The following is a 24,173-nucleotide window of genomic DNA, read 5'->3' as shown; positions in this document are numbered from 1 at the left end:
AAAAGATTTCCTCGTTAATAATTTAGATAAGGGGGTTAAATTTATTAAATTACCGACCGGCTTCTCAAATATAGAATTTACTCTAAATTAATTGAAGTACTTTAATTACTACTCCTTCTACCTATTATTAACTTTTATGCGGTTGAGGGAGGAGGATGGCTATAAGCTGGGAGAAGAAGGGTTTTCTTTTACTAAGTAGTTTGGGTGTGACTAGTATAGCTATAATGCGTTTGGTTAGAAAATCCTAAATTTAGTATATAGAGTAGGATTAAGGAAGCTATATAAATTAATTTATTATATTCTAATTATTAATAAATTTAATAGTTACTACGATATAAATATTAAAGAGTATACCGATGCCTTTAATATTGTTTTAATAGGTTTACCTCCTTATTTAATATATATAATGTAATTGCTTAACGTTAGAGTATTTTTTTTATTTAAATCCTATTACTAGAAGGTCTTAAGGCAATTTGTCCAATAAAATAAGTATAGTTTTACTTGTACTACCTTTGTTAAAAAATTAAAAGTAAGTTAGTTTTAAATTACTACTACCTACCCCCCTTATTTTGCTAGTTAATTAACTATGTTACTTCCGGTTTTTTAGGGTATTTTCAACGGTAGTATGATCGTGTATAATATCTTTAACGGATTTTCGGATATTAGGATATGGCTAATTAATAGGATACGAATCTTGCTTTAAATTTAGGTAAAGTAACCGAAGTAATCTAACCCCGCGCTCCCCTCGATGTTCCTTAGCGAAGACTGCTTTATTGAGGCAGCGAAAGTTATTACCTATATTAAAAATAAATACTACTATACTTTTAGTTCGCTAATATATTAATGTTATTCTATTACTAAAATTGTTATTTATGAGGGGTTGTTGATGTATAATACTATTTAAGAATATAACTAGTAAGATAGGGAGAAGGCCGCTAATTTAGATTGTAAAATAAGGAAATAGGTATATAAAGTGCTACGAGAGGGCGAGTCTCTCTCCCTCTCTAAGGGAGAGTTCAATTAGAGAGTTATAGAGCGGGTATAGAAAGAGTAGGCTACTAATATAAAGAGGTAAATATTAGCCGTTAAATTAAAGAATAAAAAGATTTAAAAGTAGTTATACGAGTAATAGGTTAATAACTTTATTAATGGTAAGGGTAAGGTTATGTAGAAGGTTTATTTTAATAATTGGAAGAAGGAGCAGTTAAAAGAAGGGTATATATTACTTTATAAGGAGGATATATTTAATACGCTAAATAAGGAGGAGGAGGGGGGGGGATTGTATGTGCGTGATACATACGGCATACTAGTGCTAGAGTTTTATAAAAGAGTATGGGGTAACCTATTTAATTTATTATTTAATAACTCTATTAAGTTTATTTTAAATAATAATTCCTTTAATATTCGTCCGCTAGAGTTACCTTCCTTACCCCTATACCCTCGCCCCCTAATTATTAAGACGGCTTCTTAAATTATTACTCGTTTTAATATATAAATAGTTAATAAGATATTTGAAGACGAGACTACCTTTATTAATAACGATAATAATAAGGACGAGGCTATATTTAAAGAAGTTTATGATGGGGATAATAATAAGGATAAGGAGGAAGAGGGGGAGGAAGATTTGCTAATACTCCTCCCTCTAATTAATTATTGTCTCTTTAACCTACCTGCTATACCCTAACCTCCCGTACAAATTAGACTGTTAATACTAATTCCTACCCTCTTATTTACTTTATTACAATTAAGAACTCTAGAGTTAATATTATACTAAGGGGTTATAAAGTTTATTAAAAGTACTATAAGACCCTGTATATAAGTACGAAAGGAGGCTGTACGTATAAAGAGTATACTAGTAAGGAGGGAGGCGGTAGTAGAGGAGGTAGTGTTAGTACTAGTATTAGTAGTAGAGGGGACGCTAGTATTAGAAAATAACGAGTAATAATTGTAATTCGTTCTTTTATTTACTTACTACCTTATTAAGTAATATACTAGATTTCTAACGGTTTCCAATAATATTGTTGTGGTGTGTAATATGGTGGTTTAGTATAGGGATGGGTCAGATTACTAGTAAAATTCTATATGGGCTGTCCTAGATTAAACGGTTGTCCCACAGAAAATTTCCCCCCTCTTTTATGAGAGGGGGTTGACAAAAGGTCCCACTTCGCCCAGCCCCCAAGTATGTAGCAACATGTGGCCCATGCTCTCTGCCTCGCCAAGGCTCGATCCGCCAGAAAGTGGAAGTCAACGGCGTGGGCGGTGGACAACGGCAGATCTCTCTCCAACCAACAAGCTCCACTGTTCACTCCATGTCAACAATAACACACAAAAGGAGCCAATAGGGGCATCATTAGACGACGGAATCAGTACCTCTACGCTCGTTCAACTTTAACTGGAGTCATTAGCCATGGCCAAAGATAGCATTCCTCCGCTTCATACGCTGGACAGGCCTGAAAAGCTCCAGGACATTCTCAAGCAGGACCGCGGTGATGACTGCCTTCCCTGCCGGGTCATTGGTGAGGACTCGTGTATTCATAGGTAGAGGTACTTAAACACCCTAGATGCTAACACTCTTACCAGGCGGAGGGGCTTTCCTTGGTCTTGCCGCATACAGCTATTATTCCGGCCACTCCCAGCTCACCAAAGCCCAAGCCGAGATCCTAGCCAGCAAGTCCTTCTTTGGTATGAGAAGCAGGAGGTGGGCCATCACTGGTCTCTCATGCGGCATGGCCTATCTGGGCTTGTACAGACTGTTCAAGTGAGGCGATTGGAAAAGAAAAAGACCAGCACCTGTCTTTGAAATGGGCAGTCCGGCGCAGCTCATCGTGGTGCTTTCGACAAAAGAGTCAATGAGAGCACTCCACACAGTTTAGTCGAGAAGGGACGTAGGCGACAGGCTCAGTCAACCGGCGAGACGCAGCCGAGATTTACCGAGAATTAACTACAGTGGATGACGAGAAATGTCTAGCAAATGATACCATGATGGCCACACTCGCTCTGCTGAGCTGTTGTTTCGTTAGTGCAACACCGGTATCATCACCCGCTCGCGACCGTTCGGCTGTTTCGACCGTCGGAAAGGAAGATATTGACGGAGGACGCGGTAGCCGTTCAGAAACGGTTGATACTTGAAGTCCGTGCCATACAGTAGTAAGGCGGGACGACCGAGGAGATCTTATAAGGAGGGTCTTCGAGCTTGTTTGTCAACAAGGTGGTGGTTGGCCGAGTAGGACTCGGTGATGCGCACAGCTCAATACACCTGCTCGAAAGACCATGGATTCCATTCCCATGGCGGCAGCTATATACTCGATATTTGCCCAGGCACTTCCACACCTTAGGGTGTACGAGGAATCCCTCCACCCACTCGTCTAGCTGCGTCACCGTTGTAACAGTGAGCCTCTGGTTTGCTTGGTGTTAGTGAGGTGGTCCCTGTGGTCACTAGCTCTTGGTGTGCCCCGTTTATACGATCTGCGCGCGTCCCTTCTTCCCAGTTAACTTTCTTCCGCCTCTAACACGTTACCCACATTTTGCCTCCACTCCGGCACGAAAGAAAACTCAACGGGTAATCAATCGGGAAGTGAGACGAAGGTGATATTTCCTCCGCGCTTGCGGTGTGGATGACAACATGACGACAGGGACTAGGCTTCATCGAGACAAACTTGGCTTGAAATCACACGTGGAAAGCGGGCATGCGAGTGGAGATGTGTCCAGCAAACGACTCCCGGGGACCCTGAACATCATTCTCATATCGACAACAAGCAATCATGGTTGGAAGGACACTCGGGGGAGCAAGCCAGGCTTCAGCCTTTGCCAGATACAGAAGGAGATGTCTGCTTACAACCCAGCACGAGGTTATGAAATACTCATGGAGCAAGGGGCAGTCGTTATGCACGTAATGACTAGCTGGACATTGCCTCTCTAGTCTTGATTATGAGAGGGAACAAAAAGCAATCCTAGGAAAAACCGGTACGGTACACAACATTGTGTTATCCAAGTTGCTTCTCGTTCCTGAATACAAATTTAGCCTCCTTTCTCCCATTTCCTGCTACTCTTCTTTCAAACCCCTACCCAGACTCCTCTTCCTCTCTACCTCCCTTCTTAGAAAGAAGGCTTAGCATTTTTCACAAGCATCTCAAAGTAATCCTGGTTCCACGATCCCGCCTCTGGACTAGGTTGATACGCATCGCTCTTCCCGCAGAAGCTATCGTACCGAGTGGCACTGCTATCGCTAGTACCATCGGACTCACCACCCGGCTTGACCCAGACGAAAGCGTCAGCGAGGTCGTGACCCGTGGAAGAAGTCGGGCGAACGCCAAAGCCGGCGCCGTTGACGTTGCACCAGTTGCCCCACTCCTGGCGCAGACCGGAGACGCCGTTGCGGCCCGTGTCGACGATGGCGTGGTTGGGCATGCCGGCGGACTTGAGGGCAGGGCCAAAGTTGTCGAGGTAGAGCTTCTCGTTTTGGCACTTGTTGTACTTGGCGTCCGAGGCTTTGGAGAATTCGCCGGGGGTGAGGTCCCTGTTTTTACAAAGTTATTGTTAGCAATCTTTCGTCGTTCCTCTCTCTCTCTCTTCTTTACTCTTTTTTTTTCCTTTTCCTTTTTTTTTTTTTTTTTTGTGAAAGTCCTACGAGATGTGGCAAACGCACCATTGATTCCACCCAGCAACGTTGGTAGCGATGCCGCGAACCTGCTTGGGGGAACCCGCGGCCTTGTAGGCCTTGGCTAACTCCTGCGCTCCGGGCTTGAGGTTTGCGTCCCACCCGAGCCAGCCGCCGTGGCCCGCGTCAATGTACATGACGACGTTAGGGAGATTGAGGTTTCTAAGGGCGTAGGCAACGCCGTCGCGGTAGCCGGACGCGGAGTCCTTGCAGGTCTGCAGGTCCGAGTTGGTGACGAGGTTGGGGAGTGAGTCGGGCTCGATGACGAGCGCGAAGGCGGTCTTGGGATGCGCTTTGAGGATCTTGACGATGGCTGTATTGGCAAAAATCATTTTGTTAGACGCAGTTTTTGTCCTTTGTGGCATAAAGGGGCAGGCCATGGAGCAAAAAGCCATGGAGCAAAGAAGGACTCACCATCGATATACTCAGTCTTATACCTACTAAGCTCGCCAACCGCCAACTCGCCGTTGGAGGCCTTGGCAGCGCAGTCACGGCCGGGCAAGTCGTAAATGACCAAGCCCAGGATGTGGTCGCAGGGGACGTCCTCGAGCGCCGGCTCCAGCTTGCCAATGTTTTCGATTGAGTCCAGCCAGAGGAAGCTGCCGACGTTGGCCACCTTGGCGGCCTTTGCTGCCAGGCTCGAGTCCGAAATGGCCGCGACGGCCGCCTCGACCTCGGTCCGGTAGAACTTGTTGGCGTGGAGCGTGTACTTCTTCCACACGTTGGTGCTGGCGTCGAGGGTGACAGCTGAAGCGCAGCCGGCCTGGACCTCACGCGGCTTCTCCTGCAAGGTAGGGGTGGAAGGGGCGGCAATGGCGGTGGCGGCAAAGGCCAAGGCGGCGGAGTTGGAGAACTTCATCGTGAAATAGGGGAGGAGAGACACGAACCAGAGACTAACTGCTCGAGTGTGATGATGGGGGGTGATGAAGAAATCGGGAATGGCAGGACCAGGAGCGGAAATGTGCTTTGTGGTCTTTATACTGATGAGTTCCCTTCGTCGTTCGGCATACTGTCCCGGTTGTCTGTCTTCTTGTTAACCAGGTTAAGCCATATACACCCTTCAGTGCATCTTTCTTTTACCTAATCATGTCGATTTAGCCTCGCCTCCCATCCTCCTGAGAGCGGCTCGAGATGAACAATTACACAGCATGGCAATCAGGAAGACAGGCCCGCCACACGCGATAGCTTCTCGGCCAGGAACTTCCGAGGTTGTCACTATAGGAAGTCCACCTTGACCAAGCACATTCGCATGGATATATCTTATGCATGGTTTTGAGAATCGCCCTCAACTGTTTACAGCTCTTCAGTGGACGGAAGAAGCTACACCTTTCAGGTCCCATGCCCACCTTTGTTCATACAGCACTTTATTTCAATCTCTTGCTTTCCCGGTCGAACCATTGCTCGGGCAGAGCATGGGATTGGCGATTGGTACCTGAGAAAGTGTGGGGAAGTTCACTGTCTTGGGATAAAGGAGGAGGCGGCGGCGATCTTGGAAAAGGAAACTTAATTTGACGAGGCAGTCTACTTTACGCACTTCTTATGGTGGTGTAGTTTCTCTCGAATGATGGCCCCTTGGTCTGGGGTGTCTTGATGATCTCGCGCAATTTGCAAGCGGATCCCTCCAGTGTAGTCACACAACCTAACCTTCCTGGGATTTGCGGAGAGAAGGTATATATTGCGAGCCAGCTGAGGCTCCGTAAATCTCGAACTTTTGTATTGGAGAGGCTATGTCCTTGAACTAGAAAGCTTATCCGTTCGTGCATTGAGTGGAAGACAAGAGAAGTACTAGACCAACACGCATAGCTATGTGACCAAGATTTGAGGGCAAAAGCTAAAGTGGCATCAGAGTTGTACCCTACCTCTTGAAGAAGCGCCGTGGTTTTGCCATCGGTAATTGTCTACGGTTCTTTGATAAATGCCGGACTTGATGGTCCGGGGAACTACCACCCCCCTTTTGAGTAGCATAATGGTTAGAAGTGGCGGTTCTATGCTGATATTCTCGCAGTTTCTCAAATATAGATAGTTCAAAATTACTCAAATTCTTGTGTCAAGCTTCGCTATGATGCGAATTACTGTTTAACCCTGGAGATGTGAGATGGCAGGTGGTATGAACAAAGGTCCGAACATTAACTGGGTCTGGTTTGGTATAATCATGTCCGGACTTTTCCCACGCCACCTGGATGACCACCGAAGGGTCCTCTGGATCGAATTGGTCAAGTTGCCAAGTGGTAGCTGTTGGATCAATCCCCTCGATATGGATGATCCGCAATCCCATGATCTAAAGACGGGATAAGCTGCTTGCCATTCGCTGTGGAGTATCAGGTGCCGGTCATTAAGCTGCGGCTTATTAGCCGGCATAGTCGCCAGTCGTGAGGCGCGACGGAATCTACGAGTTCGAAAGCTGGGGTACGTTGCGTCCAAAGTATAATACTTGCTCTCTTCCTCCCGCTCCGGTTCGGCTAAAAGAACTGGACGGATCAGCACATTGTTTAGTTTTGTCACATCCCAACTTTTCCCCTGCTTGAAGCACTACGTGATGACTGTTAAGGGGGAGCTGAGTTCCAGGCACGTAGCGAGACTTGGCTCTTAATTGTATTGTCAGATGTAAAGACAACGGGCCAGAGAACGAACAAGATATTGCCGCCAGTTGCATGTCTCAATCCACTACCAGACACAGGTTCTGACAGGGGCTTTGTGAAATCTTCAGAAACAGCGTCAATGCTTTTGTGAAGCCCTTGATTGACTTGAGTAGCTATATTCCTTTTGTTTTCCTATTTCTCTCAGAAGCAATAGCTCTATTTCACGACTAACAACGACGGTTTAAACAAAACCCGCTTAAAAATGTGTACTTGGCTTTCAAAAATTTGGTGTGCAAGCCTGGCGATAAAGATCTTGGCAGGATGGCTCGTTGATATTGCCTTGTCACTCGCTGCTGCCTTACATAAATGGTGGCAAGTAGAATGGGTAGCCAGCGTTCTTGAGACGGAAGATGCTCAGAAGGAAGCTGTACACAACCAAGAGAACGCCGCTCCACGCCCAGACTGCGATAGTCTGGGACTTGGGGTCGGCAATCCTGGGCACCTTGACGGCCAAGGAGATGACCGCAAAGGAGAGGATACCGTCTAATAGATCATCCAAAGTCAGCGATTCCGAAGAGGCAGACGCACAGAAAAGCTCACAAGAACTTACACAAAGCAGCAATAATCTGTGTCTCCAAGCCGTATTGGTTCTGAAAGCCAGCAGCGAAGTAGCTCACACCACCGCGCGGGTTGTTGGCGACATAGGGGACCTTGCGAATCTGGTTGTACATGTGGCCACTGGTGAATAGCAGAATAGCAATCAGAGTGAAGGCGGCCCAGACATTGCGATTCTGGATCACGGGCACGACGTAAGGCCAGGCGACGTAGACACCAGTCAAGCTACCAGTAATCATGGTGAAGCTCACAGCCCACTTGATGTAGTCGACAGGGCGCTTGACGGGAGGATGAGGGCGGCCATCAAGGTGGCGAACAAGCCAAGAGTGCACTACTTCGGCGGGAACGGGTCCATTGGTGAAGTCATAGCGGATGGGCTCGGGGCTAGCAGCAGCATGGGGACCGATAGTGGGAGGGAAGAAGAAGAGGACGGGAGCAGTTTGGAGGCCGAACTATTACAAGTCGTTAGCTTCTTTGTCTGTTACCAGAAACCCAATCGAGAGTGGACCTGAACACATACACCCATAAAGGTCTCTCTGCCTTCACTGAAATCCAAAGAACCAAAGATAACACGAGACTCGCCAGACTTGTCGCCCTTGACCCAGCTCTTGGAGAGCAGCTCCCACTCAGGCTGGAATTCGCGGCAGAGCTGGCAGCCGTAGCGAGGATCGAGAGCTGTCAGGACAACAGCGACGCTGTAGTCGCGAGGAGGGGCGGTGAGAGACTTGAAAGAGGAGTCTTTGAGCTTGATGGGAGCGTGGGATGTCTGTTTGGCGTGGAATTCTGCGAATCGTTCCTCGGAGGACTTCCTAGCAGCAAAGGATCCGGCCGCGAACAGCGACGCCGACAGGAAGGCGGGCAGCCAGCGCATCTTGTCGAGCTTTGTCTTTTGACCAGAGCAGACGAGTGTTGTCCTACGCAATTGTGGCCGGCCAATTGCTTTTTAATTATCTCGATGTGGCCTTGTTGTCGTCAGTCGGCGTCGTCGAGGTTGGGTGATGCCCGGTGGTGATGGTTGTCGCTTGAGATTAAGCTTGGCGAACCCACAGGTAGTACGGCTAGCTGACGGGATACAGTGGACACAGCTCACTGGACAGACAGCACTGCAGCACAGGCGGGCAGCTCCCAAACACATCGAGCGAGGTGTCCAAAGTGTCCTCAATGGAGTGACATGCGCGTCCCGGTACGTACTTAGGTCCCTACCCCCAGCTAAGGTACCTCTCCTCCTCTCACACCTGCGGAGCTCAAGCTGCCGGCTGGCAACAGCAAGGGTCTGGCTCCACTCTTCCACCCCATTTCTTCAGTGGGGCCGTAACCGTACCAATAGGGCCACTATCCCTCTTCCGGAACATTGTTTACTTCAAGGTTTGGCGGGCAAGCTGACCGTTGTTTGGTTGCTCTCGCCCTCTTGGACTTTCGTCATTTTCAATATCAGCCCAGCCCAACAAGCACACCATTACCACCACCACCACCATCAACCTTGAATCCATATCAAAGCACGACATCCAAGTCTACCAGTTTCCAATTACCGAACGGCGACCGTCAACATTACATTGCGCTTGGCTTTACACATAATTCTATTGCAGTTAAATCATTGCGCGCGTTTGCATCTCTATGCCTGCCACACGCGTGTCGCCATGTGTAAACATGGATCCTGAACAGGTCAATTCTCGTCCACCCTCGACGCTCGGCCCGCGCCCCCCGTTCGTTGGCTGACAACCTGTCGCGATACAGAAAACAGAAAGGATGTTTGAGCTGGAGATGCGATACAAACAGGCTGTCCATCAGACAGACCTGTTGGTCAGGGAGGAAGATGGGCGCCGGATGAAGCTGCGCAGCATGGTCCTTCGCGATGATAACTCGTCGCTAAAAGACCAGATTGCGCACAGGGACAATCGCATCAAGATCCTCATACAGCGAGCCGATGACGCTCGCCACCTAATAGAGTCCATTCAGCAACAATGCGCCCGGCAGGAGAAGCAGATCCAGGCCCAAATGCGCGAGATTGCTCACCTTAAGGTAGGGCGGTGTGCATATATGCTAGCGCGGAAAAGTCGGACCAATGCTGACACCATGCCATAGGAGGAAATCGCAGCTTTCAGCACAGTATCACAGGATTCCGCAAAGATCCTCTCCGAGAAACTTGCCCTAACACGCGAGGTCGCCGTTCTCAAGCCCGAAGTTGAGCACCTGAAATCCCAATTGTCACACCAAAAAGATGTCCTCGCCGAAAAGTTGGCACTAGAACGCCAACTGAACACGCTGGAAGTCGAACTCGCCAATGAGAAGCGCGCTGCGGAAAAGGCGGCTCAAAAGCAGGAGCGATATACCAAGGAAGAAGAGGAACTCCGAAAACAGGTCCGCGAACTCGAAAAGGAACTCAACAAGGAGAGAAAGGCAGCACAAAGGAGTGGCGATTCACAACAGCAGGTCAAGGCTCTTCGAGAACAACTAGCGACGGCGGAAAAGAAGTTTGCTTCGGAAAAGTCCAAGATGGAACAAGCGACCAGGGCTCAAGTGGAGAAGTCTACGGAGATGGAGGAGGAGCTCGAACAGCTTAGAGAGAAGCTTTCCGAAACAGAAAAGGCATTGGCAGCTGAAAAGCGGGTAGCTCAGCGCAAGACTAAAAACCAGGAGAACAAGGCATCCGTATCGGAGGATGAGCTCGCGGCATTACAGAAACAGATCGACGAGTTGAAGCAGGCTCTGACAGAGGAAAAGAAGGATAAGGAGAGGCTACGACAAGAGAATCAGCAAGCGATCACCGAGGCCGAAGTACGACAAGCAGCGACGGACGAAAAGCTGGATAAGTTCAGGACCAAACTGCATGAGGCCAAGGAGGAACTCAAAAAGTCCAAAGTCGATCTGGAAAAGGCCCGAGAGAAGGCAGCAAAAGCGTCGTTGGTAACGACCACCACGATACCGACCAAGAAGGCGGCAGCCAAGGTTGCGGGCAAGAAGAGACGTGCGGATGAGGTGCTGCTGGAGGAAACGGCCCTTGGTACACCGGGCGCAGCCGACAGACCGAAGCGTCCTCTTAAGAAGAGGGGATTCGACCCATCAGACATGGTCCAAAAGTCCACATTTTCCATCACGCCTTTCCTCAACAAGACGCTGAACCCAGACGGAACGACCAACGAGGATGCACCGGCACCGGGTGAGGGCGCGGCTGAGAGCGAAGCTGCGCCAAAGCCTACGCCCGCGCCAGCGGAGGATTCCCTTATGGAGCTTGGCGACGACTCCGTCCTAGCACATCTTCGCCCAACAGGAAATACACCAACCGACGTAAAGGTTACTGAGCAGATAGAGAAGGCCGGCGGCGGTGCTATGGAAGCCGAGGCAGGGGAGGAGAACAACAGCAAGCCCGAGGAAAAGGCGAAGAAGGGCCGTGGCAAGGTCAAGGCCCTCAAACCGCTCGCAGCTTCGGTAGCGTCAAAGAAGGGTCCTATCAAGGTACCGAAACTCAAGATCAACAAAGTAGCACGCGCTGCGGAAGCTGTGTCAGAAAAGCCAACAGAAGAGAACGGCGAATCATCGACGCAGCCCCAGCCAGAAACCAGCAAACCGGCTCCCAAGAAACCCGAACTCAAGCCCAAAACCAAGCCCTCATCAGCACCCACATCCGAGTCCGAGCAGCAGCAGCAGCAGCAGCAGCAGCCTACCACCTCTCAACAAGCAGCACCGCTTCAAAAGAAGAAGAAACGCAAACTGCTCGGTAATACCAGCAAGACCACGCTCTTTGATAACGACGATGAAGGCGAACGAGTCGACACCAGCATCCTTCCTGGGCAAGGCAAAGTGGCAGCCGCAGTCACAGGGAAGGCGACGGCGAAGAGAGTGGTTGCCCCTCTTGGGAAGACCATGGTGGGTAAGGTGCATATTGCTGGAGGGAGTAAGAATCCTTTTGGGAAAGTGGATAAGTTCAGCCCACTCAAAAAGGATCGTAGGGGAGTTAACGCTAGCTTTTTGCATTAATCTGGTTGGTTGAAAACCCACCCATCGTTCATTGTGCCTTTGCAGCGACGGGATAGATTTCATAAGCTCATCATGGGGTTTTTTAGCTATATAGTGTGCATATGGCATTTTGGGATGGAAAGCATTTCTAGCGTCTAGCTGGTGGTCCAGGTCTCGGTGTTAATGGAGTTCAATTAGTCGATGGTATGGTATGGCATGACGACTAAGAGTACGGTTACGTGCATAGTTCCGGATTCTTTCTGTAGGGCATACACAGACATCAGTAGGTAGGCGGTTTACGAAATTACATCACGATTCACTTCAAAACCAAACAGATCAGGCCGGACATGATGACGTGGAATGACTTTACTGACTTACAACCGAGGCTACCCTGATTTCTATAAGCCCCTTTTTATTTCTTCACCCAAACTTTTATCTTCACCGTAGACCCCTTTTCGATACACAACGCAAAAGCTATCTCACCCCAAATCCTTCGTAGCGTCTCTTTCTCTCTTCTCTGTCTCCCCTACCACACCCTTCTTCCTTAATCAAACAATCCCCCAACCGCCATCTCCGCCCACCGTCCCCCAACCTCCCCACATACCTCCTTGACACTCCGTCCCCTCTCATCCCTAACCCACCTCACATCCTCCTCCGCACCCACCTCCGCTCTCCTCTCGCCCACCCCAACCCCGTTGGCAACCTCCACCACCTCAGCCGGGAACACTTCGGTCGGCAATCCACTTCCCAGCCAAAGCAACAACCAAAACACTTCTTCTCTCCCATTCTCCACAGCAAGATGCAGCGCCGTCTTGCCCTCGTTCAACGGGTCGCGGAAGGTGAGCAGTTGGCTGGGGGTGATGGTGGTTTCCTCATCTTCCGAAGCGGCCACGTCCGTTAGGAGCTCGATGATACCCGCAAAGTCGCCCTCGGCAGCCATGGTATGCATAGCGCGTGCAGGGCGCGCCGAAGGGTTAGAAGAGAGGTAGGCTTCTTCAGTGAGGGCAGGTAGGATGTCGAGGGAGGACTGGACACCGCCTTCGTTGTGGTATTGGGTGAGAATGGCGAGGCCCTGGGAGGTGGGGAGGACGGGGTTGGTCGCGCTCACGGGCACCGGGTTCGATGACCCTGAGAACCCCGAGGAGGAGGAGGAGGAGGAAGAAGAGGAAGAGTTGGTGGGCAGGTAGGTGTTGCAAGAGGGACAGCGGAGAGAGAGGGCCACGGAAGAGGAGAGGTCCATTAGGCATTGCCAGTGATAGTGGCAGTTGCAGGGGAGGAGGAGGTCGTCGGGGACTTGTTGGGGGTGAGCGGCGGAGGAGGAGGAGGAGGGGCCGCCGTTGTCATGATCCTGGTCCATTTCATTGTCTGAGGCGTTGGAGTCTTGGTCTAGATCGTAGTCGGGGTCGACTTCGAGGTAGAGAGGTTCTGAGCAGGCTTTGCAGAGGGACATCTTGTGGTGTGGGTTTGGTGGTAGTATCTGGTTGGGGATTAGTTCAGTGATCACTGGATGGATGGATGAGGAACAGTGGGTAGTATGAGATATTGATGCGGTGACTTACCTTTGACAAAAAGTGAGGTAGTGACTTTGTGTTTCTTACTTGGTTGAAACAACGCGCGTATAGAGGCGTCGTAATCCCAAGTTGCAAATTCTTGCAGAACCTCAATGATTTGCTGAAAAATGCTTGGGGTCGTGGTGGCTTAGACAGATGTGAGGTTATCCCGACGATGCGAATGGAATCAAAGGAACGTAAAATTCTCTACTTGCTGTTAGTGAGGTACAGCGAGGGTCCTGACGCTCAGGGGGGTCACCATGAATGAGCCAGTCGCATGTGGAACCGAGGTGTCATTTGCGAAACTAGCACAGGTCCACGCTTAACAGAACTCCCGCCAGTCCTAACCCAAACGGATGGAAGCCTGGCGGTGGTTCACGGTTCCCATCCAACCTAATGCAAGTGGAAAAAGCCAGGCAGGCCACCAGGGGCAGGGTTGTCGCCGGGCTGGCTGCCTGAAGGGATGGCTGATTGGGCCGCGACGGCATTACGACGCTGGGCGATTACATCAGACTGCTTCTGGGACCTGCTGTGTTAGTGCTTGTCTCGGGGATTGCGATGGATGGCGTCCCCGCCCCCGCCAGCCGTACCTTGACGCCCGCCTGTAATGGCCATGCTCTTTTGAGCTTCGCTTCCCATCTTCGGCCGGCGACGCATGAAACGGGAGCAGGAATAAGGCACTTCATCCATCATTAGCAGCAGGAACCGGGACTCATACAAATAAATACCCAACATCCAACTCCGCTTTTCCGCCAGAGCATCCATAGATCCAGTCATCTTCATCACCCAGCCCAGCACCGCCTACACTACACCCATTAGGAAAATAATCTAATAAACGACGACCGCATTGGGCGTCTTCATTACTTTTGTTAATAGAGGGGCTATCTCTTTCCCACGGTTCCCGCCGGATCACTTTGCGAGCGCCATTCATCACCAAGACGAGTGGTTCCCGACCGACCCCTTTTTCAACACCACCATCCGCAACCATGAATGTCCTCAAGATCCAGAGGTAAGAAGACGAAGACGGGCCTTCAAAAGCCAAGGACGACAGGGGCAACAGCAGAACACAGCTAATGGAACTAGGAAATTCCCTCAACTACAGCAGAGCGACATCTTCGGATTGGCCGATGCCTTCCGCAAGCTCGACGTAGACGACAAGGGGTACATTGACGAGACCACTGCCATCAAGGCCACCCAGGCCAGCGAGCGCCAGCCCTACGATGCCGTCCGCGCGGCCCTCAAAGAAGTCGGTCTCGATGCCTCGCGCCGTGTAGAACTCGAAGATTACGTTGGGGTAAGTCGAAGCCTTCCTCTCCACTGTTGCAGCACCACCACATACATCTCACTTCTTGAAGGCCACCCAGGTCGCATTCCGTATACTAGGTACCATTCATCAAAAGATCTGGCTGACACTTTCCACTCTGTAGCTCGTCGCGAAGCTCCGCGAAGGTCCCGGCAGCGCCCCTGCTGCTCCGTCAACTCCCGCTTCTGTCATCGCCCAGCGGACGGGAGGCGCTACTCCTAGCCACGCATCGAAGCCCTCCGTCGGTGGCAGCGGCAAGATCTTCGTCCAAGGCTCAAACGCTAACATCACCCACACCATCAACGAAGATGAACGTACCGAATTCACGCGCCACATCAACGCTGTCCTTGCGGGCGACCGCGACATCGGCAGCCGCCTGCCTTTCCCGACCGACACCTTCGAGATGTTCGACGAGTGCAAGGATGGTTTGGTTTTGGCCAAGCTCATCAACGACAGCGTTCCCGATACCATCGATGAGCGTGTACTGAACATGCCCGGCAAGAAGACCAAGACCCTCAACGCGTTCCAGATGACAGAAAACAACAACATTGTTATCGAGTCGGCAAAGGGTATTGGCTGCTCCGTCGTCAACATTGGTAGCTCGGATATCATTGAGGTCAGGGAGCATCTTATCCTGGGTCTAATTTGGCAAATCATCCGTAGGGGCTTGCTGAGCAAGATCGATATCAAGCTCCACCCCGAGCTCTACCGCCTTCTCGAGGAGGACGAGACCCTCGAGCAGTTCCTCAGACTCCCTCCTGAGCAGATTCTCCTGCGCTGGTTCAACTACCATCTCAAGGCCGCCAACTGGCCCAGGAGGGTAGCCAACTTCTCCTCTGACGTCAAGGATGCCGAGAACTACACCGTCCTCCTCGCTCAGATCGGTTCCGACTACGGCTGCACGAGGGCGCCTCTGCAAACGCGCGACCTTCATCAGCGGGCTGAGGAGGTTCTTCAGAACGCCGACAAGCTCGGTTGCCGCAAGTTCCTCTCTCCCTCTTCCCTCGTGGCCGGTAACCCCAAGCTCAACCTCGCTTTCGTTGCCAACCTCTTCAACACACACCCCGCGCTTGACCCCATCACTGAAGAGGAGAAGCTTGAGGTCGAGGACTTTGACGCTGAAGGCGAGCGTGAGGCCCGTGTGTTTACCCTGTGGCTCAACAGCTTGGACGTCAACCCCGCAGTTCAGTCCTTCTTCGACGACCTCCGCGATGGTACCGTCCTTCTACAAGCATATGACAAGGTTATCAAGGGTTCCGTCAACTGGCGCCACGTCAACAAGGCTCCCGCGCATGGCGGTGAGATGCTGCGTTTCAAGGCCGTCGAGAACACCAATTACGCGATCGAGTTGGGCAAGCAGAACGGGTTTTCCCTGGTTGGTATCCAGGGTGCCGATATCACGGATGGTCAGCGCACCTTGACCCTGGGTCTCGTCTGGCAGCTGATGCGCAAGGACATTACCCTTACCCTGCACGGTCTAGCCCAACGCCTCGGCAAGCGCGAGATTACGGATGCGGAAATGGTCAGATGGGCCAACGAGATGAGCCGCAAGGGCGGCCGCAACTCGAGCATCCGCTCGTTCAAGGACCCTGTCATTGGCTCGGGTATTTTCTTGTTGGATGTGCTTAACGGCATGCAGAGCAACTATGTCGATTATGACTTGGTTACTCCCGGCAAGACTGATGAAGATGCTTACCTCAATGCCAAACTCAGTATCAGCATTGCCAGAAAGATGGGTGCCACTATTTGGCTGGTGCCAGAGGATATCTGCCAGGTGCGCAGCCGCTTGGTCACGACCTTTATCGGTAAGTTGCTCCTTTTGATTATTGGGCTTTCATTTGACTGGCCGGGCTAACACATGCACTAGGTTCGTTGATGGCTACCTATGACAAGATGCAGTAGATACCAAGTATAACGAGAAATGATGAAGTGGTCTTGCTTGATAATTGGAGATGAATATAAACATACAGCCTTGTTAGGGCGATGGACTTAAAAAGTTGAACAGGCGAATTGCGTTTTACGAATGTTTATTCTCTCTTGGTACCAACCCCTCACCTTCCCAAGCCATTTGACATTAAATGTTCAATTACCCGATGGTTGCACCGGGAATCCCAAAGGCTCGATCATTTGACGCCAAACAATCCAAGCTGTCAGCTGCATCATTACACAACCTCCAAAACCCAAGCCAATAAAGCCTGACCAAATGAGGCGCGGTGGCAACTTCAGCCCTATATAGTAGTGTTGACTTGAAGCGACATCTCCGGTTCATCCGACATTCAGGGCCCTGCATATGTCATTCCTCCACTCCACAGGACCCTTGTCTCCATTTGCGAGCTTCTATGCACCGAAGGAGCGGGACTTGGCCTAAATCGACAGCGTCATAGTGTCTTGGATGTTCGGATCAAGTAAAAGAAGAACATCTACACTAAATTTTGAACATCATCGCCAGCCATCTTGAACACCGTAGAGGTACCTAGTTTTGTCTTTGTTTCGTTCGGGTTAAATTAGACAGCAGGGTACACCACCCGCTTTTAGAAGGGGAAGGATGGATAGTGGTAAGCTCATCGGCATCTCGCAACTCGGCTCTCCTCGATACAAAGGCGCGTGGAGAGAAGCGAGGAGGTCTGGTTCTACTTTGATTGAATCAGGAGATCTGTTTCGATTCATCAAAGTTCCAGTGTCCCTTTTTTTCCCGCACAATACAGAATCAAGTGACGTCCATCGTAGGCCTTTTTGTCCCCCCGATCATCAACGAAACCCCGGACTTTCCGCATCCTTTGCCTTCGCCCGTCTTCGCGTCCCTGTCATTCACCAAGTTAGGTCCTTTTGCTTACGCCGCGCCGCAAATAGTAAAAAGTATTACTCTAAGCACACCTATACCCCTATTTGGCCTACGTAAAAGACTGAACCCGTTCATCTCTTCTTCCACAGAAAATCCGTCGATCCTATCCCGATCGTCCCGCAATTGATCCCGATAAAAGGCATGTGTACACTACACTACACTTGCCCGCTTGTCTAAGATCCGCTTTATCCGGAGTTGGGAGGGATCTGGGGCCTCGGGTTCTCTACATGGGCAAATCTTGTTTTCTTCTTTTTTTTTTTCTTCCAATATGATTGACGTCTATCCTCGAAGAACTGCTCTGTCTCTTACACTATATCTATAAGAAAAATCTTTAAAGAGCTTGGCTTCACTTACCTTGTGCTCTTTTCTTTTAGTAGTTGTTCAAAGTTTAAGAAAAGACTGCATCATCGTGTCTAAGTTGACGGCCGGCTTACTACCCAACATACAATCGGGATAGGAGTACTGGACCATCATCGAGATTAGCATTGCCCTGCAACAAAAACTATCAACATCACGCGGCTATCCGTGCGACTTCGATCCACCACCGAAAGATCCACCATTTCAAGGGCTGTCTTTCTTTGAAGTTTGGCTGTATTCGCACCTCTTTGAAGGGCCAAAACTTGCCGTTGCTACAAAATCGCCTCACCATATTTAGTCCTTCAAAAAAGGGCGGCACGAAAGCGACTGACAACGAGAGGCCATACACAACTTTTGACTAAAACCCACAGCAGTTCCCCAAACCCACGGGAACCATGACATTCATATCCAATCACCCAGCGCCAGCGCCAGTGCCAACGCCAAACGGCCACCTCAAAGCGCGAACAAGACGCTCATCTTTCAAGCCACCATTATCAGCTACATCGACATCAACATCAAACGGTATCCTTACCACCACCAACGGCAAACTCGAAAACCTAGTTTTCGACCGGCCCTTCTTCTCCCTGCCAACGCCAGATCAGAGTCCCCGTATATCTCGAGAAGAGGAGAGTGATGGCGATGGAGGAAGAATTTCACCATTAGACAGCAGCAGCCGGGCTGAAACACCCAGCGAGCCAGGAGTAATGTCAAGATCATCACCATCATCGTCCGGAACCATCAGCCCAGCCATCGAAGACTACGATGACCTCACCACTTCTCCCGAAGCAATGGTGCAGCGGAATGTGAACGCGGAGGTGAATGAGAGAAGTTTACCAGCCGCGAGGCAAGGGCCGGCGGCGTTTCCGCTTACCATGGTGATGAATACGCAACAGTTGTCTGGTAGTGACGAGGGCGTTTCTCTCTCAGCAGAGAGGAAGGGGAAGGAAAGCAGCCATGGAGCGTTGAAAGCAGTCCGACCTGACATCCACGTCGGAACCACCACCCTTTCAACAGCCGACATCCACAACTCGCTTCTGACAGCTATCGAGAAGCAATGCCATAAAATAGAGGGAATGTCGTCCGATTCTTCGTCTTCTTCCTCTCCCACCACGTCCCTACACCAACTAGCTGCAGCTGCAGCAGCAGCAGCAGCAGCAGCAACAACAACACCGGAATCAACCGGCCATGCTGCCAAACGATCAAAAAGAAGAGGCAAATTCTCCGACTTGGTCTTCACCCGCAACTTCTCCACCTTTGACCGGCAAAACGCCCTGGCAGCGTCGTCGCCCTTTCACGGCTTCTTCACCCTCTTCTGGCTCGGCATCTCCCTCTTCGTTATCAAGATCGGCGCCGAGAACTGGCGGCAGCACGGCAACCCGCTGGGGCGGAACGAGATTTTTCGAATCATGTTCCATCGGGACTTGGTGGTCTTGCTCATCGCCGACGGTGTAATGTGCCTATCCACCGGCGTTTCCTGGGTCCTGCAGCGTCATCTTGTCCGTCGAGGCGTGGTCGATTGGGATGAGGAAGGGTGGGTGTTGCAGAATATCTGGCAGTGTTTGTTCGTGGCTGGTGTGGTGGGTTTCCCACTGTGGAGGGACTGGCCGTGGACACATACCGTTTTCTTCGTCATGCACGGCATGGTGATGCTGATGAAGATGCATTCGTACGCGTTCTATAACGGGTATCTGGCGTCGGTGTGGAAGAAGCGGCAGCTGTTGCTGGGAAAACTGAAGGAACTTGAGCATGTAGAGGTTGTTACCAAGCATGACCCGAACAGGAGCTGGACGGAGCCGTTCCCGCTGCTGCCGAGAGACCTATCGACCGAGCATCTATCGAGAGTGCCGTCGGCGCAGGAGTATAAGGAGAGGAGAAAGATGTCGATCGCGGCGCAGCAAGGGGCTGATGGCCAGGAAGGAGAGAACGACGTGGCCAAGATCGTTGCGGCAATTGACTCGCACGAGCCGTTGAATGAGGAGCAGGTCCATGTTTTTGAAAGGGCGCTCAAGTGGGAGGTGGACGCCATGACGGATGAGCTCAGGGGCAAGGCGACGGACGACAAGAGGGTGTATCCGAATAACCTGACGCTGGCGAACCATTACGAGTTCATCGTGCTGCCGACACTGGTGTACGAGCTCGAGTATCCGCGGTCCGAGTCCATCAACTGGTACTATGCCGCCGAGAAGATGGTGGCCTGTTTCGGAGTCATCTTCGTCATGATCATGATCTCGCAAGCCTTCATATACCCCGTGGTCATGGAGACGGTCAGGATGAAGGAGATGGGGATGCCGTTGAGCGAGCGGTTCCAGTATTTCCCTTGGATGCTGGCCGACTTGATTTTCCCCTTCATGATGGAGTATCTGCTGTCGTGGTATCTCATCTGGGAGACGATCCTGAACTTTGTAGCCGAGCTGACCAAGTTCGCCGACCGGAACTTCTATGGTGCCTGGTGGAACAGCGTGTCGTGGGATCAGTTCGCGAGAGACTGGAACCGACCGGTGCATAACTTTCTGCTCAGACATGTGTACCACAGCTCCATCTCGGCCATGAAGGTGAACAAGCACACGGCCACACTGATCACCTTTTTCTTGTCGGCATGTGTTCATGAGCTCGTCATGTGGTGCATCTTCAAGAAGCTGAGAGGCTATTTGCTGTTCCTTCAAATGTTCCAGTTGCCGGTAAGTTCAGATATCCCCTAACCTACGCGTTGGCTGACATGATGCTGACGTTTTTGGACAGCTTGTGAGCTTGAGCAGGACAAAGTGGATGCGGAATAGGAAGACATTGGGGAATGTTTTCTTCTGGCTGGGTATTTTTACAGGCCCGAGTATCCTGTGCAGCTTGTATCTGATTCTGTAGAATGCGGCAACGGGGAGTATCTGACGGCATCGGCGTTCATTAAGGGCGGCGTGGTATACTTGACAGACGGATTTCAGTTGGATGAGGTAGGATATCTTGTTCGATGTGAATATAATGCGTATTCGAGAGTACTACCTATGTAGGTCTACAGGTATATAAAGTTGATTGCACTCACTGTGATTGTGGTCGGGCTTGATAGTTGCTGGCGCAGTGTTGATGTTGGTCTTGGTGTTGTTAACGTTAACGGCAGTGACGGGGGGATTGAAGATCGTCAAAAGGGAGAGACGGGAGCCGAGACGGGAGACGGGAAGGCATGTGGAGGAAATAGGTCCATCTTGGACCCTGCCCGCCCTGAGGAAATTGTTAGTGTCACTGTCAAGGCTGTCTGTTGGTGCGTACTACATAACTGTCGCGACGGCTGCCAATCACACAGGCGATACACCAATCATACGTCATTTACATGTGGGCCCAGTAGGTAGAGGTACCTCCCCCTTTCAAACTTACCGCCTTCTCCATTCCCTGCCTCGAACGGGCCTGCCATGGACACTCACCCATCCGGATTCCGTCCATGCCCCTGCTGCCCCTGCCTGCCTGGGCCCCAGCGTTCCCGGGCGTCCAGTGAAGGTATTTTCAGCAGGTGCGTGGGTGCCTGTGCCCGTGTCGGCTGCAGTGGCCGGGCTCGACGATTCGACCAGAAACCGAACATTTTCCACTGTGCTCCAGCGACATCGATCCAAGGAAATTTCCAACTCCGGGCCATTCATTCTCACAAGGTTCGAGGTTCCCCTTCCGCTTCCCGCTGCTTCGCTTCCTTTCTCACCTAATCAGTTCTCCCCTTCACCTCGCCAAACCTAACGGTGTGTCCCGTCTCCCGCTCCTCTTTCCACTCACCACCACCCCATCCCTCTCCCAGCTCCTACCTAGTAGTAGTGTACCCTTTCCCCCCCATCCCACTTCCATCGATTGCTGCTTATCCATTCGTCGCCCTTTTCCATTTGCAACTCCCGTCTACCTACCTACCTACCTACCTACTTTACCTATCTTGTTTCCGCCCCAGTCGGCCTCTCCTTTGCCCGAGAGCAGCACACTCATCTAGCATTTACTCTTAGGCCTGCCATCTGTCATCATCATCGACCGCGACCGCGAATCGCGCACGCCATCGATTCTCACCATGTCTCGCAACGGAACCACTCTCTACGTGACCGGGTTCAGCCACGGCACCCGCGCACGCGACCTTGCCTACGAGTTCGAGCGGTACGTTATCTAGCAAGCAAGCAAGCAAGCAAGCAATCACTACAACGGCGATGACTCGATCACCACCTTCGAGTACGGTTCCTGTCCTCGATCCGCCCTCGCCCTCCCCATCCCGCCCCGTCCTCTCCTCCATCTCTCCCGCCCCCGTCGTCGAACCCCCCTCCGAACCCTCTCCGTCTCCGTCTTCGCCCTTCTTGCGACAGTCTCCTATCTCCTGTCCGTCTCTCCCGCCGCTTTTCGCTATGTCCACTGCGCTTCATGATCCGCTCGAGGTAACCTCGTTGTCATTCCGACGCCCACGCCCTCGAACCACCCCTTCTCTCACCGAGCGGTTGGCGCCTACACGTATCCTTCCTCCCACGTCGGGCGAGTCGCCCGTCCATCTTGGTGGAATTTCTCGAGCTCGATCGCGCGCCTCTGCGAAACGGCATCCTCATCTTTACGGAACAAATCATCTCACGTTGGTCCCCGAGTACTGACGCATATCATAGCTACGGCCGTCTTGTTCGCTGCGACATTCCTGCTCCTCGTAGTGCCAGCAGCAGACTGTAGGTTACCTTGCTTATCCCTCCTCAGTGCTCAGGAACCAAGTTGATGCTAACGGCAAGCTTCAAAGTTTCGCTTTCGTTGAGTACGAGGATCGTCGGGATGCCGACGACGCGTACCATGATATGCACAACAAGCGCATTGGCCGTGATGACATCCTGAAGATCGAGGTCAGTTCACCTTTTCCGGCCACGACAGACCCAAGCTCATACTAGGCTGTTTACTAATTCCAACTATAGTGGGCTCGCACTCCTCCCTCTGCTTCTTGGCGCTTTGACCGCAGCGATCGTGAGCGTGGTCCTCGTGGCCGCGACCGCTCACCCCGCCGCCGCTCTCCTAGCCCCAGGCGTAGCACTAGAGACTACTCCCCTAGGAAGGATGATCGTCGTGACCGCGACCGCGACCGTGACTACGACCGTGACCGCCGCGATACTCGTGACCGGTCTCGCAGTCCTGAGCGGTAGGTGGCCCATAACCTTTTGCAACGTGTTTTCTGCCCGATGCTGACGTTTCTCCAGTGAGCGTGAGCGCGATGTCAAGGACGATCGCGACCGCGAGGACCGTGATCGTCGCGAGAACGGCACCAACGGTGACGACAGAAAGGGTACGTACACCCTTTGAGCGAGCAACCCCACCGTGCACGACCGTGATCTGACGATCTATCCTTCTGCAGCCATCGATAGCCCGGAGAGACCTGCCCACGATGACCTCGACGTTGCCGAGTAAACGGATCAACATACTCACGGCGCGGGGTCACTCCGGTTTTGGCGCCAGTCACTCAAGCCCCGCCTTTTGTATTGGCATGTTGTAAGAAACGCCAATTGTCACCATGGTTTTGTGATTTTCTCTGTTTCTGTGTGTGGTGGGCATGCTGATGTCTGCACGTCTTTCCTGGGCAGCTGCATTTGGCGTGCTGGCTATATGGCGCCTCCTGCCTGATTTTTCCCAACTCTAGAATCCAGACGAAGCGGTCGATCGGGTCCTCTTGAAAACCACACTCGCCATTTCGACCATTCGGGAGCTACAAAATTTGCAAGGTTGATCCTTTTGTACGATGGCACACTGCTGGTTTGGATCCGTTATTCAATGACCTATCAAAAGACGAAACAAACGGCCCTTGTATACCGATGTAAAGGTCATGACTTCAAAGGCTTTTGCTTTATTGCCTTGGCAAGTCCGGAAAGAAGGGCACACAAAATAAACATATCGGATGATCCCTCAAGGGGCGGGTGGAAAGGGGCTCTTGGTCTTGGTGACCGGCGGCCTGGTTGTTTTTATTTCCTTAGTCGTTTGTCGCGTCTTTTTTTTTTTTATCTCTCAACAGAAAAGTAGCTAGAACAGCTGTTTAGGTAGTAAATAGTAGGGGCTACTGAGGTGAACCCAGTTCTGCGAGCAGACTAATGTGACGAGGCGGATTGTATAACACCAGTGCCGATCTTGCTTTTTGTCCTTTCATTGTTGGGGACGTACAGATACTCGGACCCTTTTGCCCCGATGGCCGTTATGACGCTAGGTGTTTCTGTGTGTTCAGAGTCAATTGGTTCACTTTATCGACAATCTAAGATGTGATAGCGTGTGTCGTGATACTTTCCCAACTGAAGCAATCGCAAAGGCACTTCTATACTTAGTATACAGAATTTATATTAAGTTGAGAAGT

The 24,173-nt window shown here is 51.1% G+C and overlaps 8 protein-coding genes across 9 annotated transcripts; 5 read left to right on the top strand and 3 right to left on the bottom strand.

The window, feature by feature from the left end:
- The first annotated feature begins 2,314 nt into the window (after nucleotides 1-2,314).
- On the top strand, nucleotides 2,315-3,318 carry NCU03997 (hypothetical protein). The gene is made up of 2 exons (XM_951489.3): nucleotides 2,315-2,516; nucleotides 2,581-3,318. Exons 1-2 carry the CDS (start codon nucleotides 2,408-2,410, stop codon nucleotides 2,760-2,762), a joined length of 291 nt encoding a protein of 96 aa, XP_956582.1. The 5' UTR covers nucleotides 2,315-2,407; the 3' UTR covers nucleotides 2,763-3,318.
- A 777-nt stretch (nucleotides 3,319-4,095) lies between these two features.
- gh6-1 (glycosylhydrolase family 6-1) lies at nucleotides 4,096-5,516 on the bottom strand (the record flags this gene model as incomplete). The annotated part of the gene is made up of 3 exons (XM_951488.1): nucleotides 4,096-4,516; nucleotides 4,646-4,970; nucleotides 5,072-5,516. 3 exons carry the CDS (start codon nucleotides 5,514-5,516, stop codon nucleotides 4,096-4,098), a joined length of 1,191 nt encoding a protein of 396 aa, XP_956581.1.
- A 1,683-nt stretch (nucleotides 5,517-7,199) lies between these two features.
- On the bottom strand, nucleotides 7,200-9,004 carry NCU03995 (oligosaccharyl transferase subunit). Its single transcript, XM_951487.3, has 3 exons — nucleotides 8,372-9,004; nucleotides 7,847-8,303; nucleotides 7,200-7,779 (listed from the first exon to the last, which is right to left on the bottom strand). The coding sequence occupies exons 1-3, from the start codon at nucleotides 8,720-8,722 to the stop codon at nucleotides 7,595-7,597; spliced, it is 993 nt and encodes a 330-aa protein (XP_956580.1). The 5' UTR covers nucleotides 8,723-9,004; the 3' UTR covers nucleotides 7,200-7,594.
- Nucleotides 9,005-9,285: 281 nt separating this feature from the next.
- Nucleotides 9,286-12,132, top strand: NCU03994 (hypothetical protein). The gene is made up of 3 exons (XM_951486.2): nucleotides 9,286-9,513; nucleotides 9,586-9,870; nucleotides 9,934-12,132. Exons 1-3 carry the CDS (start codon nucleotides 9,466-9,468, stop codon nucleotides 11,824-11,826), a joined length of 2,226 nt encoding a protein of 741 aa, XP_956579.2. The 5' UTR covers nucleotides 9,286-9,465; the 3' UTR covers nucleotides 11,827-12,132.
- A 12-nt stretch (nucleotides 12,133-12,144) lies between these two features.
- On the bottom strand, nucleotides 12,145-13,977 carry NCU03993 (hypothetical protein). The gene is made up of 3 exons (XM_951485.2): nucleotides 13,615-13,977; nucleotides 13,365-13,562; nucleotides 12,145-13,282 (listed from the first exon to the last, which is right to left on the bottom strand). Exons 1-3 carry the CDS (start codon nucleotides 13,615-13,617, stop codon nucleotides 12,350-12,352), a joined length of 1,134 nt encoding a protein of 377 aa, XP_956578.2. The 5' UTR covers nucleotides 13,618-13,977; the 3' UTR covers nucleotides 12,145-12,349.
- Nucleotides 13,928-17,099, top strand: fim (fimbrin). Its single transcript, XM_951484.3, has 4 exons — nucleotides 13,928-14,364; nucleotides 14,439-14,649; nucleotides 14,783-16,463; nucleotides 16,526-17,099. The coding sequence occupies exons 1-4, from the start codon at nucleotides 14,342-14,344 to the stop codon at nucleotides 16,558-16,560; spliced, it is 1,950 nt and encodes a 649-aa protein (XP_956577.2). The 5' UTR covers nucleotides 13,928-14,341; the 3' UTR covers nucleotides 16,561-17,099.
- Nucleotides 17,100-18,930: 1,831 nt separating this feature from the next.
- NCU03991 (sterol O-acyltransferase 1) lies at nucleotides 18,931-20,767 on the top strand (the record flags this gene model as incomplete). The annotated part of the gene is made up of 2 exons (XM_951483.3): nucleotides 18,931-20,535; nucleotides 20,597-20,767. The coding sequence occupies 2 exons, from the start codon at nucleotides 18,931-18,933 to the stop codon at nucleotides 20,714-20,716; spliced, it is 1,725 nt and encodes a 574-aa protein (XP_956576.3). The 3' UTR covers nucleotides 20,717-20,767.
- Nucleotides 20,768-21,256: 489 nt separating this feature from the next.
- On the top strand, nucleotides 21,257-24,011 carry NCU03990. Of its 2 annotated transcripts, XM_011396594.1 has the most exons (7): nucleotides 21,257-21,489; nucleotides 21,826-21,970; nucleotides 22,462-22,518; nucleotides 22,587-22,686; nucleotides 22,756-22,976; nucleotides 23,035-23,120; nucleotides 23,190-24,011. In XM_011396594.1, exons 2-7 carry the CDS (start codon nucleotides 21,888-21,890, stop codon nucleotides 23,240-23,242), a joined length of 600 nt encoding a protein of 199 aa, XP_011394896.1. In that variant the 5' UTR covers nucleotides 21,257-21,489; nucleotides 21,826-21,887; the 3' UTR covers nucleotides 23,243-24,011. The 2 variants fall into 2 exon arrangements, with proteins under 2 accessions (XP_011394896.1, XP_011394895.1); XM_011396593.1 differs by lacking the exon at nucleotides 21,257-21,489 and having other exon boundaries at nucleotides 21,552-21,970.
- Nucleotides 24,012-24,173: the final 162 nt, after the last annotated feature.

Source organism: Neurospora crassa, linkage group VI, assembly GCF_000182925.2.
Source record: "Neurospora crassa OR74A linkage group VI, whole genome shotgun sequence".
NCBI lineage: Eukaryota > Fungi > Ascomycota > Sordariomycetes > Sordariales > Sordariaceae > Neurospora > Neurospora crassa.
Note: the sequence above shows the minus strand (reverse complement) of the source record. Positions and strands in the feature narration are given on the sequence as shown.

Coding starts and splice junctions, on each gene's coding strand:
- NCU03997 (XM_951489.3), top strand. CDS start 2,408: ATGGCCAAAGATAGCATTCCTCCGCTTCATACGCTGGACAGGCCTGAA. Junction 2,517..2,580: donor CCTTCCCTGCCGGGTCATTG/GTGAGGACTCGT, acceptor CACTCTTACCAG/GCGGAGGGGCTTTCCTTGGT.
- NCU03995 (XM_951487.3), bottom strand. CDS start 8,722: ATGCGCTGGCTGCCCGCCTTCCTGTCGGCGTCGCTGTTCGCGGCCGGA. Junction 8,304..8,371: donor GCAGAGAGACCTTTATGGGT/GTATGTGTTCAG, acceptor GACTTGTAATAG/TTCGGCCTCCAAACTGCTCC. Junction 7,780..7,846: donor ACAGATTATTGCTGCTTTGT/GTAAGTTCTTGT, acceptor ATGATCTATTAG/ACGGTATCCTCTCCTTTGCG.
- NCU03994 (XM_951486.2), top strand. CDS start 9,466: ATGCCTGCCACACGCGTGTCGCCATGTGTAAACATGGATCCTGAACAG. Junction 9,514..9,585: donor TAAACATGGATCCTGAACAG/GTCAATTCTCGT, acceptor GTCGCGATACAG/AAAACAGAAAGGATGTTTGA. Junction 9,871..9,933: donor GCGAGATTGCTCACCTTAAG/GTAGGGCGGTGT, acceptor ACCATGCCATAG/GAGGAAATCGCAGCTTTCAG.
- NCU03993 (XM_951485.2), bottom strand. Junction 13,283..13,364: donor TACCTCACTTTTTGTCAAAG/GTAAGTCACCGC, acceptor ATCCCCAACCAG/ATACTACCACCAAACCCACA.
- fim (XM_951484.3), top strand. CDS start 14,342: ATGAATGTCCTCAAGATCCAGAG. Junction 14,365..14,438: donor AATGTCCTCAAGATCCAGAG/GTAAGAAGACGA, acceptor TAATGGAACTAG/GAAATTCCCTCAACTACAGC. Junction 16,464..16,525: donor CTTGGTCACGACCTTTATCG/GTAAGTTGCTCC, acceptor CACATGCACTAG/GTTCGTTGATGGCTACCTAT.
- NCU03990 (XM_011396594.1), top strand. CDS start 21,888: ATGTCTCGCAACGGAACCACTCTCTACGTGACCGGGTTCAGCCACGGC. Junction 22,519..22,586: donor CGTAGTGCCAGCAGCAGACT/GTAGGTTACCTT, acceptor CAAGCTTCAAAG/TTTCGCTTTCGTTGAGTACG. Junction 22,977..23,034: donor CGGTCTCGCAGTCCTGAGCG/GTAGGTGGCCCA, acceptor ACGTTTCTCCAG/TGAGCGTGAGCGCGATGTCA.